The sequence below is a fragment of the Calonectris borealis genome, chromosome 3 (assembly GCF_964195595.1).
Source record: "Calonectris borealis chromosome 3, bCalBor7.hap1.2, whole genome shotgun sequence".
In the NCBI taxonomy this organism is placed as follows: Eukaryota; Metazoa; Chordata; class Aves; order Procellariiformes; family Procellariidae; genus Calonectris; species Calonectris borealis.
The window spans coordinates 66,318,685-66,336,341 of record NC_134314.1 but is presented as its reverse complement, the minus strand read 5'-3'; the positions used below and the strand labels follow the sequence as shown (position 1 = coordinate 66,336,341).

The window sequence follows — 17,657 nt, the reverse complement described above, 5'->3', positions numbered from 1 at the left end:
TGAAGCTTGCATTTTGACATCTTTTTGCTGTTTCAAATGCATTGGTTGAGGTGAAGCATGGGGTAGTAGAACAGGCATATGTGACCAGTTGTGCTGCCTGGGTGGTGGGGAATGAACGATGTTGAATGACAAGGTCCGCCACGCTCCATGGTGATGAATCCCCATGTTCTCCAGAAAACATTTGCACAAACTGGAAAGGAGTAGAACAAAAGCAAAATTAATTTTTTGTGGTAAGTCGGAGATGAAGTACTGGACAGGCACGGCAGGGGAGAAATACGTAGATTTGATAAAAGGGGAAACTTCCTCGCAGTAAGGATACTGAAATAAATTTTTGGGGCTATGAAATCATTGGAGGTTTTTAAGAACAGATGAGAGAAACACCACTCGGAAATCATTTGTGTATATTTGATCCTACCTTTAGAGGAGGTAGTGAAGGAAGAGATAACCTCTGGTCGTCCCATCTAACCTGGTAATGTGGTCCTGAGGGCTCAACTACTAGCTATAGTTCAGACCATTAAAAGACACCTGCTTGAAAGTTTTCCAGTCCTGTTCTTGTTTGGATTATGAGATCTGACACTGCTGGTATGTAGCAAATTGATTGCAGACTATTAATTTGTTATTGCATTCATTGCTGCCCAGTGAATGAGAAAAGTAAGTATAAAACTTAGGTAGCAAATAGCAATTCACACGTAGAGCACAACAGTCATTTAAACCACCTGTAGAAATACTGAGTGTATAAAATCTTTCAAAATAATTCAAGCAAGGTATTCCTTTCTATCAAGGTGTTTTCATCCGTCTAATACTAACTAGATAAAATCCTGGCTAGCTTTTAAGATAATGCAAGGTCAAACCTATTTATTCTGGTTCAATATTAACAGCTCAGCAAATTTTTGACAGCATGGTCTAGCTAAAAAACCTAGTGAAACAGATAGGAAGCTGTCTGTCTAGAATAAACTTTTGAGCACAATTTAAGGAGCAGAAAAGCTATTATTGCTGCTTATTCTCAAATTGGTTTAAGAATAAAAAGTTAGGGATAGAGATACTAAAATGTATGATATCTAACCTGCCTTAAGATAAATTAAGTACTCTGCCTGGTGATCTCTGCATGCTCTGCATACCTTTACAGGAAGCAGTGTTGTATTTGGAGGAGGAGACTTTTCCTTATTTTTTTGTGCAGTTGATTGTTTTACTTTGTATATTATATATTGAAATGTTCACTGCTTATCGCACTGTGGAAGTGGATGCAGCATGTGGTAGTAGATGTTGCCTGGGGAGATTTTTTAGATTTTTGTACCTATAAACTAGACTTTTATCCTTTTGAAATCATGGGAAAATACTGTGCTTTTCCTTTACGAAGCTACTTTTCAGTATAAATGGTAAGATCTTGCATTCAAATTTGTTCATAACTGAGGTAAAGCTATTATCCTTCTTTAGGCATGCAGGTGCTCAGGTGCCACCTGAAGTTTTAAAAAATAGTATTTTCCAGTAATCTGAATTACAAAATTAAGCACTTGGAAGCTGGAAAGTTTGTGATGCACAGTACATCTGTTCTCGAGAACTGAAGTGGCTTTATGTAACTTATATTAAAATCTAAAGTTGTCATTGACTAAAATCAGTGGCTTGAACATGTTTAACCCAGGCTATGTTACTGCATTTTAAATGAAAGCTCTCAGTTGGCTTAATCTGGTGGCTAGAGCAGAAGAGCAAATTCAGCTGCACTTCATAATCATAGTACCATTGCAATATGATTTAAACGCTTACAAAATGATGCAGTTCTTTGGTTGGGTGGTAGATCCCATTACTGTAAATGTTTTGTTTGCACTGGATAAAACACGTTCTCCCTTTCTCTGGGGAAGCAGCCAGGACCTTCCCGGTGGAGCAGGTGGGGTGACGTGTTGGATGTCAGACATGGGCCATCCAAGGCACCTGCTTCCCTGCCCTTGGCCCCTCAGGGCCAAGCTCCTCTAACTGGCCTTTCCTGAGAGCTGGTCTTAAGTGGCCCCTTCCTCATGTTTTCATCATTCCAGCATACAAATGTTCAGATGGAGACAAAACAGTATTGACCCTTGAGGAGTCTTGTGTGACTCTGTGCTCTATGTCACTGTTTCTTCCTAGGGAGTCATGAAAATGGGAGATGGAGAAGACAGGTGGGGAGGAAGAGCTGAGGCTCTGTATGGGGTCAGGATCCCCAAATCAATCCTACCCCCTTGCATTGTGTGCTCTGCTCCAAGGCTGAAGGACTGGCAACATGAGACTAAACAAGTCAAGCAATGTTCACTGAGTGGCTGGACCAGCTCTGAGAGTCTGCTGCGGACAGTAGCAGAGCTATGAGTTTAATGTTGTTCAGAGTGGCATTAGTTACTCTTTTTTTAAGGCAGACCATTATCTGTGCTAAAGGGGCAAGTGCCACATACTGCAGTTTCCTACAGCTTTTGTGGTCCATGAGGCCGAGAGGTTGAGCAGGTGTTCTACCAGAGTCAAGAGGGTAGCACCATAAAACAGCCCCCATCCCTGACACAGTGCACTGACAGATCTGGCTTGTTGCTCTGCAGCGTGATTGTGTTTAAAGGACTATCGTCTGAAGAAGTCCCTAAAGTATAGTGGTCTTCATCCAGGAGCACAGATACAAGAGCAATAGTATATAGCAATGATGCGAATATTTGGGTAAGAAAAGTAATTTGAGACTAATCCTCATTTTGCTAACTGTACTATAATGTAAAAATGCCAAGCAATAAGGCATGAAGCATGAAGGTGGGGAGGAGACACAGCACTGCTATAGTGTTGCTTTGCTTAACTGCATGGAGCGGGTCATAACTGCGCCTGTCTACGTTCTGGGCAGGTTTGCAGCGTCAGCAGTGTGTTCACAGGTGTAGGTCCAGTGTTCTAAAAGGAAAGCCTAAAGTAATCTGGAGTGCACTGGCCTCGGATAATCTTGCAAACTATGATGAAGGAACAGGAAAAATTTTCCTATCACACCTGAACTCTCCTTTGCTTTTGCATTTTTCAAACGATCCTATATTCTCCCTCAAATGTGGATGTAAGTCGGTTGAAGTGATGGGAGGCAGAGAAGGGCATATATAGCCTGATTTCCAAGGGGCGGTTATCTTCCAGTTCCAGCAGTTAGCATTGTACAGCACTTTTGATTTAAAAAAAAAGAAAAAAGGGGGAGAAGGATGAGCCCCACTGTTGCGTGTTGTCATTTGTCCATGAGTTGGGAGACGACAGGCATAGAGGGAGGGGACAAAATAACTGTGTTACTGTTAGAGGGCAAACACAGCCAGACTGAAATGATATCAGGCTGTTAGGAGATAGCCAGCTCCTGAAGGGTCTTGTGGGTGCTCGCTCTGCGCGGTTCAAGTGGCAGATGAGGGGCAATGTCTTGTTGCATGCTGCTGGTTACTGCCCGGGCTGGCTGTCCTTTCCAGCGGATAACAAGGTGTCAGGTACGTACTGAGGAAGGTGTACCTGTAAATAGTGGGAACAGTCCATATGCTGACTTTCATACTCCTTTTCAGACTACAGCTGCGGAGACTCCCTGCACAACTGCCTGTACTTTGTGCCTCTTTTCCCCCAGGGTAATTGTGTTGATTCAAGCTATGTACATAATATGGGGCTCGTTGTTCCAGTGTCTGCGATGATTCATTTATTATCTCATCTTCAGAAGAGCTGGATTTGGCTGACTGTAGCTTCTGTTTAGCTTTGTTGGCCAAATTCAAGGAATGTATTTAAGCAGCAGTGATTGAAACACTTGATTTGTTTTCCAGAAGGCATCTGGTTAGCATTGTCAAATAAAACCGGATTTAAGTAGTTACTCATAAAGCCTCTATTATGTCTTGCTGCAAGACCCTCCAGACAGGTATGTGTTTAGCCTTTGTTTTCCCAGTGCATCTGCCAGATCACTGTTCAGATGAGCAATATTAGGGTCAGCCCTACTAGTCAATAATCCTGCTGAGAAGATTATGGACTTAAAATAATCTTATGTTTCATTAAAGAGCTACAAAATAGGGGGGAACCACTTCATATTAACAATAGGTCTGGTTCAGGTTCAGAGAGATGTCAAGATGTGAGCTCCCTACCAACTGGAAACCTTAATGAAGTAAAAGACCATTAAAGGCTAGGGGTAGACCATATGTTCCAGAAAGGCGTTGGAGCTGTAAAATAAAAAAGTAGAAATCAACTTATTTCTCATTATTTTAGTTTCAATAGTCAAGTTAGTACCACAGGTTCTGCCCATGTATCCTGCCCTTTTTACTGTTCCTGAATTAATTCACAGTACATATATTGATTGTTTTGGCCAAGTTCCATATTCCAACTGCCCTTTCTGATAAGGAATTTTTAAAAAGTGAGTATTCAAATGAAATTAAGCAGAATTTGACCGGGAGTCTATACTGCATGTGTTTGAAAGCTGCTCTTGTGCTGAAAAATTGAGCTACTCGGAAGCATTTAGGTTCCCTATTTTTAGGTTTGGTTAGATAGTGCCGTGCTGAGTGTAAAAACATACATGATTGCATGATATACATGATAAGTGAAAGCAATTCCAGTGAAAGGGTTAAAAGAAGATGAAAATTTGTTTCAAAATAATACTTACTAATGATAATTTTTTTTTCTTAAAAAATTAATATGTTTTCTCAATGTTTTATGATACAAGTCAGAATCAGTAGGAAGGTTTAGCTGAAAGATTATTGAACCTCGCCCCATTTCAGATCTGTGCCTTTAGTTGGAGAGAAGAAATTTGAACTGTAACTGTCTGCGGTGTAGTTGTGTCACTGCTAGGTAAAGCAACTCCTATCACAAGGAATACCAGATTTCCGATTGTGTCCCTTTTTGCTTTTCTTCCTCCTTCCTCTCTTGGATTGGGGTGCTATACATGCTTGTTTGCAGCTTTTTAGGTAGCTTTAAGTTAACATTAAGTGTCCTAAGAGAAAAAAAAACAATAAAAACTCCCTTCATATTTTTATATTGGCTGTGGTCAGTTGTCTAAGAAACAACAAATATCCAGAAAAATGCTAGAGAAAAAACAGGGAGAATGATTTTAATGCCAGCATCAAACATGCAAAAGGAAGCAAAGACATCTTGTCACCACTGAATGTAGTCATGTAACACACTTGCAGAAATTTAAATTAACTTAAGACAAACGGTGATAATTATTTTGAGCACTCCCCAGTGACAGCTTGTTAACAAATATAATTTGTAATGGCTGTTGCATTTTGGTGCCATTAGAAAGGTTTTCTGTATGGCTAGATCATGCAGATTACCTGGGGAATTAAGGGTGGGATTAAATTTATTTGTTTTTTAAAAGCTTCAAGAAAAGAAAGAAAGGAATGATCCACGTGTTTGCATTGACTTAACCCTGTTAAAGGTATTTTCACATTGCAGAGTTCCTTTTTGTTTGGACCCTTCTTAAAGACTTGGATCTGATTTGGACCCTTGAAAATAAGTCTAACTGCATACTTGCTTTACTTTAGTGTTATACTTCCGTGCCCCATCCTTGCACTACTACAAGCATCTGTGTGGCTGAGCCCTGAAGCAGTTGGAGAAGCCGGTCTGGAAGGGTGGGCTTCTCCGCCTGGCTCCGCGTCCAGTTACCATGTCAGGATACCCTTCCGAACGAGACAGCGAGCACTTGTGTGTTGGGGGGAATAGACCTGACATAAATACATTTGGTCGCTTTCAGTAAGATTTCTCTGAAGTATCCATTCAACAGACTTCTCCATCGCAGAGTCCAGCAGCCCTCTGTTAGGGTTACCTTCATCCCGTGGAGCCCAAGGCATCTTTGTTTCTGGGAAACTGCAGAGCATCTGTCATTAAAAGCTACCTGTGTGGCTGGACTTGGCTGCTTATTCAGGAGAGGGAACACACATCACAGTCTTAAAGTCTGATAGACCTTTCTTGTTACTCAGCAGGTAAGAAGAGCTTGCAGTAAACGATTAAGTTTTGCTGATGCTTAAAAACTTGCCACTTGATACAGCATTTCCTTGTGGAGGAAGCATGTTGGGTACCAGTGTTCACTGTCTCCAGGCTTGTCTTACGCTTTTCTATACGTACTGATAAAAATAAAGGTCTAGAAATAGCGATATAAAATTGCGTTTTGGGGGAAGAGCGGGGAATAATAGAGAAGGCAGCTGGATTGGCGAAGGCTGGTATTAGCCAAATCATCTAGATCGAGCTGTTGAGCAGAAGTTTTTTCAGCTGGGCTGCCACGGTACTACATCTGTTGAAATTCCTGACCCATTGAAACGGGATTCTGAACAAAACTGTGCAGTGGATATATCACAGCTGAAGTTCATGAACTTGCTTTGCAGTCAGCATTGGTTACAGCTCAGTTGTTACACAAGTGCATCATTGCTGTGGCTTTACAACATATTTTAAAGCTTTGATAGAGAAGCACTCCCTGTGATAGTCAAGTTCTGCAGATGATACGGGGATTTATACATTTAAGGGAAATGGGATTTGATCCAAGCGGAATGAATTTTTCGGAGGAATATAAAGTGGTAGAGGCAAGCTGTCTGCCTCATATTTAGATCCAGGGACAAAAATAGATGCTGCATTGGAATTAAATTGAGCTGCTTTTTTTTAAAGTAATACTTAGCATGAGATACTTGTCAAAAACAAGATTGCCTTTGTACAGCTCTGCTTTTATACAGCCTATTTTATCCACTCACAGAGAGCTGTGCATTCTTATCCCCAGTTTACAAACGAGGGACTCATAAAGAGGCACAGAGCGAAAGGCAGTAATTTTAGTTAGCTTTACTAACCAAAGAGACCTTTGAACTGGGGCGTCTGTTTTAATTACGGTCCCAGGCATAATCATTCTCAACAAGCTCTTTATCTTGAAAAGTTACCTCCCTGAAATTCCCCGGTTAACTGCGTAGTCCAGAGTTACTCTGGTCTTCTCGACGTCTTACTACAGCGCTGCAAGCAGGCAGAGAGGCAGCTGCGCCCTTCGAAGAGGTCCCAGTTTGGTAGATGTGCTCAGAGCATGTCTGGGAACGCACCAATACGGCTGGTCCCAAACAAAGCATAACTCTGGCTGTTGCATTTCAGGTGGCAACCTTTTTGCCTAGTGTTCAGAGCATGCTGTTAGGAAGTTGGAGATTTAGCCTGTGCTCACCTCATCCTTAAAGAATTTAAATTTGTATCTACATGGAAAATACTTTAACTTGCAGCACTTTATTTTAAGCAACTGTTGGATGAAAATCACATCATCCTCAGAAGTAAAGATGTTGAAATCCCTGTTACATTCTCCTGCCCCTCATGAGAGGGATGCCTGCAGCATTTGACCCAGCGTTAGTCATTACTGGTGTGGCGTGGGTGAGAGTTAAGGCACCTCAGGTTCTTCCTTAGTTGGCTTTATCCTGAGGTGCCTCACTATATACTCATGTGCTGCAGCTAGAGTGTAGATACCCGCTTGGACTCTGAACTTAGGAGGCACGTACATGAAATTTAGATCGTGTCGTGTCTGTAGATGTAAGTTCTTGAGTGCATCTAACCCAAAGTGATTTTGCTCAGATGTAGCAATGCTGGGTGGGGAATCCAGTCTTCTGACACCCACGCCTGTCTGTCACCAACCCATGAGGTCTTAGTTGTCTCAGCTCAACTGGAAAAACAAATGCAAAATATGCATGAAGTAAATTAAAGCGACATGCAGTTATTTTTCAGCTTTGAATCAGAAGGTTCTTCTAAAGTAAAAAGCAGTGATATAGTACATATTGCAATTGTTAAAGTGCAGTGTGACCTATAAAGTAATGGGTCATTTTTAAAAGTTTGCTTTTACAAGATGAATGTATATTGTACTACAGTCTGTCTGGTTTTAGGTGAAATTTTGAAAAGCTACTTGTAAGAGTGTTTGTAGTTGTGACTTAGGGAGAGATGTGGTTTGTGGGTATTTACAGAAAAAGGGGTTGGCTACATTGTTTAAAGATAAAAAAAGATTTCTGACCTCAGGGAGTAGAGCAGTTTTCCAGTGATATGTGCAGTGAATGGATAAATGTGTTTTAATATACTAGTCAGCAGATTTATTTCTGTAGTTGACAGTTTAGCTGACTCTTGCAGTTAATAGCCTCTCTCTAGTACCAAAAAAAAAAAAAAAAAAAAAGAAAAAATCCCACTCTACAAAATACAAGTTACAACATGAAAGGCTCTGCCCAGAAGTCACCCTGACTTTAGCTGAGATAATTTTTCAGGCACGCAGATGCAGCTGGCAGCTTGTCGCTTGTCCCTTCTTGCTGACAAGGAGACAACAGGGGGTGGTGCAAAGGCAAGCGAAGCATGTGCTGGTCTTTCCCTCTCCCTCTGCACCGGGGAGTTTCTGTTTCGGCGGCTCCGGGCAGCTCTGCCAGGCGGGCAGCACCTCTGCTTCTCTGGGAAGCTGCCCCTGGTCCGGCTGGCATTTTCTCTTTGGGTTTTAGCGATTGGTCTCAAGTTCTAGATGCTCTTCTCGGGTACGAGGCAAATTCAGATGTTTCTGTCTTTCATTGGTCGACCCGTCCAGTGGGATGGCTAGTTATTCCAATGAAGTCAGAGCTATTTAGATGTCTGAATAAACTTGATGCCAAGTTTCTAAGTTTATACTTGCGACTCTTGTGTTATTTTAATTCTCAGCACAATAGTGTCTTTACTGGTTACTAATAAATACTTAGACAGGTGGATTTTTTTATATTACATTCTTTATTATATGCTTGTGAGAGTGTGTCCGAGTGTGTATGGGTGGATGTAGACATCCACCATCTATAGAGCTTAAGGCCTGATCCTGCGACCCTCACGTGAGCAGTGTTTACTTACACGAGTAATCTCATTAGGGCTAATTTAGTGAGCAATGGCCGCATGTTCAGGCCTGAGGCGTGGAGGATTGGTCCAGACTGGTGGCAGAAAGCTGTGGCTCTGCGCTGCCACTGGGGCCGCACCCTGGGGACACATCACAGGCTCAGATGGGGTCCAGCCCTGAAAATCAGCACCTGGAGTCTTTCTCCCTGCAGCCAGGTCAATATGGGGCACCCTGACCCCGGTAGGGAAAATAACAGTTTTGGGAAGAAGCCCATGAAAAATGACACCTCGTCTTACACAGTTCCTTTACAATAAAAAAAAAAAAATAAAAATTTATGGAAAACTTCTGAAAATGACTGTGGATCCATCTCCTTCTGACCAGTTCTGCTGCTGGCAAGGCGATTTTCCTTCATATAAACTTCCAAGATACTGCAACTAAATTTAGTGGCAGGAAGCTTGGCTGGCACAAAATGTTACCAAGGTCGGTTAAAGGAGAGGGAAGGAGCCAATGCATCCAGTCCCCTCCCAGCAAACCCAGCCTTCCTTCCATCGTGGAGCAGCGCGGTGTGTAGGTCTGACTAAGCAGACAAGGTAAACATTAATCCTGGTTTTCCCAGGGTAATACCATGTCAGACGAATTACTGAGGTATCAGTGCTGTGCCTTCTGTTCGCTCTGGTGATTTGTGGCTCAAATTATCATGTAAGAGTATGGTTTCACGTTGTTGGAAAAGCAGTAAATCGCCTCTGTATGCAAGACTTGCTCCTGTGTGTTACCACCTCAGGGTCAAATGCAATTACGTGCAAGTTCCTCATATAAAACGAAGAGGAAATCTGAGCTGAGAGGCTTTGGAGGTATTTTCATACATTTAGCCTGACCGGGCTTTACATGGAGAGGTTGAGTTATTCAGAGCAGCGCTGAGGTCGGTGCTTGTGGCTCAAAACTCTGGTACAGAATTGCGCTCGGCTTGGTTGAGCCCTTGCTCTCAGCGTGGTGCTGCTGGTACCCGCACATTCCCCCGCTTATTTAGCGTGAGGGAAGAGAGCAGAGAAGGGTGGTGTGCTCACCTGCTGTCGGTGAGAAGCACATCCCCAGCACGCTTCTGCCCGATGCCAGGATTTAGCAAACCCTGCAGTAAAGAAGCGCCAAGCAGATGTACAAGTGGTTGGGACTCAGACGTAATGGTATCGGGCACTGACAGCTTTAAGGCATTTTCTTCCATCATGCATCTCCTGAACATTGTATCTACCCTGTTCTAATAACTGTGAAAATCATGGGAAGGGGGCCTTTAAAAGGTTTTTGACCACGTTTCCCACACACTTTCTTCATGCTTAACTAAAACTACGCTGTGAACAGCAAAACTCAACCTCAGGCAAAATCTCCTTCTGTAGGAAGGGTTTAACTTGTACCACATAAGTGGGGATAAATTATATTATAATATAATCTGACTACAGTCATTTTTAAGCAACATTTATAATACAGAGGAGGTTTTGAAATTTAATGTATCACTAGTATAGAAGGAGAAGGACAAGAGCTAATCTATGGTTTTACCTAGCCAGAAAAGCACTTGCAGAGCAGCAGAAGATGACAGGCAGCACCCCTGCGCTCTCAGCCCCAGAAGCAGTCGGGGGATGAAGGGGAGGTAGTTCCAGCCTTCATGCTGTGGCATCACCCAGTGCAGCACCGATCGCAATTGCCAAGTCAGTGGTTCTTTCCTGGTCCTCCTGGGCAAATGGACAGTGTTTGTGTAAACAAAACCAGTCCATCTGGGGCACGATAATATTATTGCATAGTTCAGATCAGATACATGCAAGATTATGACTTTAAGCTTGCTCCACACAGCTGAGATTTGCTGCAGATTTGAACTGGCAGGCGCATCCTCAGGAACGGGTGTTTGTGTCCTGCTTGATGCAGTCTCCTGGGGTTTGCCCTGGCAGTTCTTCGGCAGCAAATATGGAAAAGCTGTGCACCTTTTTCTATATTGGATAATGTGGGTCCAACCAAGAGTGTGTATGTCCCTGGCTCAGCTAGCACTAACGTATTGTCGCATTCTTAAAACTGAATATTATTAATAACTGGAACTGGCTCTATCCTTCTGTTACCTGCTCAGCTTTCAGCTGCTGAAATAACTTGCATAACTGTAAGAACGTTTTCACTAACTCAGTGTATCCCTAACAGAGCTCCTCTCTGTTTGGGATTGTGGGAATAGGACAAGGTATTGCTCCACTGGGAAAAAGGAAACATGTCTGGAGTAACTCCTAGAGTAAGTATTTTTAGCTTCTTCCTGGGTATATTTTACATAAATGAAAAACCATTTATCTGAAAATACAAATCTGATTGCTTACAGAAGACCATGTGCACCTTTAATAATAGTGATGAGATGGGCAGGGTGCCCCCAGCAGTTGTCACCCTCGGTCTGGCAGTGACAGTAGCTTCAGTTAGATGCAATGATTGACCTTGTGTTGCACTTGTGGGCTGTTGCAAATGTGAAGTAAAACATACCTGCCTAAAACCTTGGCTGAGGTTTGTTGGCCTCGGGTGCCGTCCACAGCGTGTATTTCCTGCTGTGCTGCGAAATGTACTGTGACAGAAAGTAAATAGAATAGCTGTTCTTGGGAACAAACCACCTTTTTGTTGGTGTGGTTCACCTGACAGTTTGTAGCAATTCCCTTGGCTTCTTCAGCAACGTTGCTGCAATAGCTTCTGATGTTACATAGATCTTGTGTTGTGGACAAATGAAGGTTGTGAGCTTGATAAACTGCCAGTTTTTTATTGTCAGTCCACTTGAACTTGCAGTGGACTTGAGACCTTCAGTGTCAACTTCCTTAAATTTTTGGAAGTCTTCTGGGCTTCATGAAGTGCACTACTCATCATCTCCTTGGTTAGGAGAATAAAAAAGGTTAAGAATTATAATATCAGAGGGTGCATCTATCACGCTCCGTAAGAGCCCATTGCCCTTGGAGCGTGCTGTGATGCCTGATGTCAGAGAGTCATAGAAGTGGCCAGCCAGGACCCTGGGCCTTATCCCAAGAACAGGAGGACAAATAACTGCATTCATACATACGCCTTAGGTTGTCTTTGTGTTTGTTTGTGGTGACTAGCGACTGATCTGAAGGTAAAAGTTGCAGTGTCTAAGGTGACAACTTGGCATGTTAACTCACGCTACAAGTTGACGCGAGTCTTTGGGCTGTCTTGTTCTGCCGCCGCCCGCTCATCCCTGTTTATCTGTAGCTCAAACCAACAAACAGCCCATCAGGGTGCTCGCGTTTGTGAGTGTTATGTGCTGGATCTAGCTGGATCCAGTGCCAGATTTGGAAGGGTGGTGGAGGAGTTTGATTTACTGCGGTTGCTGGCAGTCATTTTTCGCCCCCCTCCTGAAGTACAGCAGCTGTTTGCCAGATGCGTGCAGTCTCAGCATGCTCACACGTGCGAAACAGGTAAACAGGGTTATCAACCCTCTGTTCCTGAGATGTAGCAATTGATCTGGATCTCAAAACCCACCACCACCGCCCTTGGTCCTTGAACTGAGAGAGAAGTGACAGGTTCATGCCATACTGCCCTTTTTGACATAAGGAAACACGTAATAGGCCAGGACGTACATCTGGCTCTGATGGAGATGGCTAGTTGTCAAATTGTAAGCTTGCCTTCTCGATGTGCATGTGCAGGTACCGGGGAATGATTAAATCCTCTTAGAGCTGTGGTTGCTCTAGGTCAGTTAACCCATCATCACGAAGTCCTCCAGACCTCAGTCTCGGAAGCATCTGAGTGTAACAGAGGAAATGTATGCTGGAATTGCAATTGTAGCTCTGCTTAATCATTTGCCAGGTAAAAGCCTCTCTAAAACCTCGCCCTCAATATAAATATTGCATGTTTTCCATTTTAAGGGGTATTAAAAAGATCAAGACAGTGAGACAGATGACACAATCACAGAAAGTCTTTCTCCAGCAAGTGATGATAAAAGCACTTTGTGTCATGATAATGCCTGTGTATTGTGCAGAAATTTCAGTTCCTTAGACAGAAATGTACCACATACTTAATTTTCTTTTTGCTTTCCTCATCTTTCAACAGATTCAGTTGTCTGTCTGTGGAAATGTAAAGCTAACAGTTTGACTGGGCTGATGAGTTTGGTTGCCGCATCTTGAACATTTAATTTTTCCTTATGCTCTGGCGTCTGTTATTCTTTGGCACAATCACACTGAATTTCAATTAGGAGGCGGGAAGATGATTGTGGAAAACTTGGGTGAGGGGGATGAGATGCTGACCGGGATTTTGTCCGTTTTGAGTGGGGATGCATGTTTGCTCTGAATTCTTTCTGAACTTTGAAAACTCTTCAGAAAACTACACGTGCGCTGCAGTGACGTGAGATTTTGAGATCCCCGTGATTTGCATTCCTCTCTCCAAAATCACAATAAATGGTCTCTTCCGCAGGCAGGAAGACAAGACAAGTGGTCAGTGCCAAAGTTATTTAGCAGATGGTGCTTTAGAGTAGTGAGCAACATCATCATTTCAAGTGTAAGGCACATAATGGATGTCTACCGGCCTGGCAAATGAGACCCCCGGTGTTACTCACATGCTTCCGTCTCCCATCCTGCAAGATGCTGCCATCTGTCAAGACACTGAGCCAGGCCTCACTTAAATAAATAAATAAATCTATTTCCCCCTCCTTTCCAAAGCTCTTGCCATTTCTGGGTTGAATAAAAGCCGTGTATATACGCTATGTGTGGGCTTATGTATATACTACATGTGAGGGAGGGGAAAATAATAGGTACAAATATAAGACATGCACCTTTGGGTTCTGTTATTTGGGACAGACAGTGCTAATGCATGGTAAACAGTTTCAGGAAAATATTATGTACTTTTGTAAGTGCACTGTACACCAAGCATAAACAGTAATGGCTCTTGTCATGAATTAATCTCCTCTTTCTCTGTCTTTCGGCAGAGTGTGACAAACTGCGGCGGGATGGCTACCGGAGCTCGCAGTATTACTCTCAGGGCCCCACCTTCTCCTCGTCCTCCAGCGCAATCTGTGGAAGTTACCAGGATGATTATGAAGAAATTGAACAAAAGGTAATGGTAGGGGGCAAAGTGCTGGAAAAAATTCATGCCTGGTGTGGTTTAATTGCCTGCCATAACATTGTTCAAATAAGGTAGGATTTTTAGAAGGTTGTAAAGGTGCTTATTCCTTTGAATTACAGTGATATTAGGTCATCTGACTTCCGTAGTCTCTTAAAAATCCCAGTTCTACCCATGCATTTGTATGAAGTTCCCACGGGCAAAATAAAGGTGTGAAAGCCAGAAGGAGTTTGGTAACGTTCTGGAGGGAAGACCCCAGCAAAGGTAGCTGTTTTGAATCTCTTAAGTGTTTACATTCAAGTAGCAGGAAGACCTATTAACCAGCCATCAGTGTACTCCCGTTGTAACAGCAACATGTGCACACTTTGAATTGCTAACACAGGCAGTTATGCAGTTTCATTATGTAGAGGCTTTGCCCTAATGCATCACAACTCTTTGCATAAAGGCATCCAGAAGAATGAAAGATTGCCCTCTTAAGTTGGGTTTATCAGCTTTCTTTCAGTTTGCTTCATGGTTTTCATGTTTATATACCCACATCTCAACTCCATGTATGCTTAGCTTAGAATCTAGAAATGAATTAAACAAATAGAGAAAGAGAAGCAAAAATCATTAGAAAGTTGTCATAGAATCATAGAATAGTTTGGGTTGAAAGAGACCTTTGAAGGCCATGTAGGCCAACCCCCCAGCCATGGGCAGGGACATCTTCAACGAGATCAGGTTGCTCAGAGCCCCGTCCAACCTGACCTTGAATGTTTCCAGGGATGAGGCATCTACCACCTCTCTGGGCAACCTGGTCCAGTGTTTCACTACCCTCATTGTGAAAAAAATTCTTCCTTATAGCTAGTCTAAATCTACCCTCTTTTACTTTAAAACCATTCCCCCTTGTCCTGTCGCAACAGGCCCTGCTAAAAAGTTTGTCCCCATCTTTCTCATAAGCCCCTTTTAAGTACTGAAAGGCTGCAATAAGGTCTTCCTGAAGCCTTCTCTTCTCCAGGCTGAACAACCCCAACTCTCTCAGCCTTTCTTCATAGGAGAGGCATGCCACCCCCCTGATCATTTTTGTGGCCCTCCTCTGGACCTGCTCCACCAGGTCCATGTCTTTCTTGTGCTGAGGGCTCCAGAGCTGGACGCAGTACTCCAGGTGGGGTCTCACCAGAGCAGAGTAGAGGGGCAGAATCACCTCCCTCGACCTGCTGGCCACGCTTCTTCTGATGCAGTCCAGGATATGGTTGGCCTTCTGGGCTGCGAGCGCACATTGTCAGCTCATGTCCAGCTTTTCATCCACCAGTACCTCCGAGTCCTTCTCGGCAGGGCTGCTCTTAATCCCTTCATCCCCCAGCCTGTGTTGATACTGGGGGTTGCCCCGACCCAGGTGCAGGACCCTGCCCTTGGCCTTGTTGAACCTCATGAGGTTCACATGGGCCCACTTCTTGAGCTTGTCCAGGTCCCTCTGGATGGCATCCCATCCCTCAGGTGTGTCAACCGCACCACTCAGCTTGGTGTCATCTGCAAACTTGCTGAGGGTGCACTCGATCCCACTGTCTATGTCATTGATGAAGATACTAAATAACACCGGTCCCAATCCGGACCCCTGCAGGACAGCACTCATCACCGATCTCCATCTGGACATTGAGCCGTTGGCCACTACCCTCTGGATGCGACCATCCAACCAATTCCTCATCCACCAAACAGTCCACCTATCAATTTAGAGAGAAGGATGTTGTGGGGGACCCTGTCAAAGGCCTTACAGAGGTCCAGATAGATGACATCAGTAGCTCTTCCCTTGTCCATTGAGGTGGGCACTCTATCATAGAAGGCCACTAGGTTGGTCAGGCAGGACTTGCCTTTGGTGAGGCCATGCTGGCTGTCTCGAATCACTTCCCTGTCCTCCATGTGCCTTAGCATAGCTTCTAGGAGGATCTGTTCCATGATTTTCCCAGGCACAGGGGTGAGGCTAACAGGTCGGTAGTTCCCAGGGTCGTCCTTTCTACCCTTTTTAAAAATGGGTGCAATGTTTCCCTTTTTCCAGTCACCATGACTTTTCAAATATCATGGAGAGCGGCTTGGCAACTACATCAACCAATGCCCTCAGGACTCTGGGAGGTCAGGTCCCATAGAGTTATGTATGGTCAGGTTCCTCAGGTGGTCATGATCTTCTCTTACAGTGGGAGGGACTTTGCTCTGCCAGTCCTCGTCTTGCAGTACATCCACTCGAGAGGTGTGGGAAGAGAAGTTGCCAGTGAAGACTGAGGCAAAAAAGTTCTTGAGTACCTCGGCCTTCTCCTTGTCCTTTATTACCAGTTTGCCAGTCTTGCTCATCAGAGGGGGGTACGCTTTCTTTGACCTTCCTTTTCTGGCTGACATACCTGTAGAAGCCCTTCTTATTATTCTTTGCATTCCTTGCCAAGTTCAGCTGCACCTTGGCCTTAGTGATCCCATCCCTACGCAACTGGGCAGTGTCCCTGAACTCTTCCCAGGATACCTGTCCCTGCTTCCACCGCCTGTGCGTTTCCTTCTCGCCCTTTAGTTTGACCAGCACGTCTCGACTCAGCCATGCCGGTCTCTTGCCTTCCTTGCCTGATCTCTTACACCTGGGGATCGAGAGCTCTTGTGCTCTGTGGAAAGCATCCTTAAAGATCTGCCAACTCTATTCTGCTCCCTTGTCCCTGAGGGCAGTTTTCCAGGGGGTCTTATAGACTAATTCCTTGAAGAGTTGGAATTTTGCTTTCCTGAAATTCAGGAATTTACTCTTCGCCTGACCCATAGCCCTCAGGACTGTGAACTCCACCAGTGCGTGATCATTGTAGCCCAGGCTGCCTCCAGTCTTGACATCAGCGATTAGCTCACTTGCATTGGTGACCATCAGGTCCAGTAATCGCATCCCCTCCGGTAGGGCTGTCTGTTACCTGCTTAAGAAGTTATCCTCAGTGCATTCCAGGAGTCTCCTGGATTGCCTAGAGCTCACCATGCTATTTTTTCAGCAGATGTCAGGGTGGTTGAAGTCCCCCAGCAGGACGGGAGCCTATATATACATGTATATAGACATACATAAAAATATGTCAAGACGTATTGTTATATACACATCAATTTATATATGCTTCAATTACAGAACTAGTAAGTTGCATTAACGTTCGAAAGAAGAAAAGAAATTTTGCTGCCCTGTCATTACCTTACCCTGCTGTGCCTGTGGGCTCTGAAGGAGAAGCTAGCTTTGGTGCTGGGGGGAAGGACGTTACTGCTGGGGTGGGCAGCAAGATGTGCTGAAGCCTGGCTGTCCAAACCTGAAATGCTGGAGCTCCTGGGATTTTCAAGATAGTTAATTCTAGATTACTTTGCCACAAACTGTTGCTCAGAGAGTGGGAGGATATCCTTGATTGTAACGCAGTTTAATTTCTTTGAATTGTTACTAAACCGTATGTGCCTCTGTAGCATGGACCAAATAACTCTGTCTCTATACAAAGTGTGCAACTCCTGAGAACTCACTTTAAAGGGTACAGTGTTTTCAGTTCTATCCTCCATGCTTTTTAATCACATAATAAAAGGTGTCATGGAATACGTAGTCTGTCTCATCCAGGTGGGGATTGCATTATATCTGTATTGGCAGGGAATGTTAGAGCATCTTGTTTAGCTGTGTGTGGTATGTACTGGCAGTGAGCAGAGAATGTAAAGCACATTCATACTGTGGAATGCATTATAATGATAATTTGCCAAACCTTACTGAAATCAGTGGAATTATGATTTCCACTGGGGAAAGTATTAACACATTTTTTGTTGCTATTAATGTACTTCGTATATATGCATATGTATATGTTATCAACTTGTC

At 43.7% G+C, this 17,657-nt stretch overlaps 1 protein-coding gene across 1 annotated transcript in view; it reads left to right on the top strand.

Annotated features, from left to right (window-relative positions):
* Nucleotides 1–17,657, top strand: part of NHSL1 (NHS like 1) — a 113,892-nt gene that overhangs the window by 57,295 nt on the left and 38,940 nt on the right. The window contains exon 3 of the mRNA XM_075145943.1: nucleotides 13,701–13,828. Coding sequence (XP_075002044.1) covers nucleotides 13,701–13,828 — 128 coding nt within the window. The remainder of the gene's footprint in view (nucleotides 1–13,700; nucleotides 13,829–17,657) is intronic.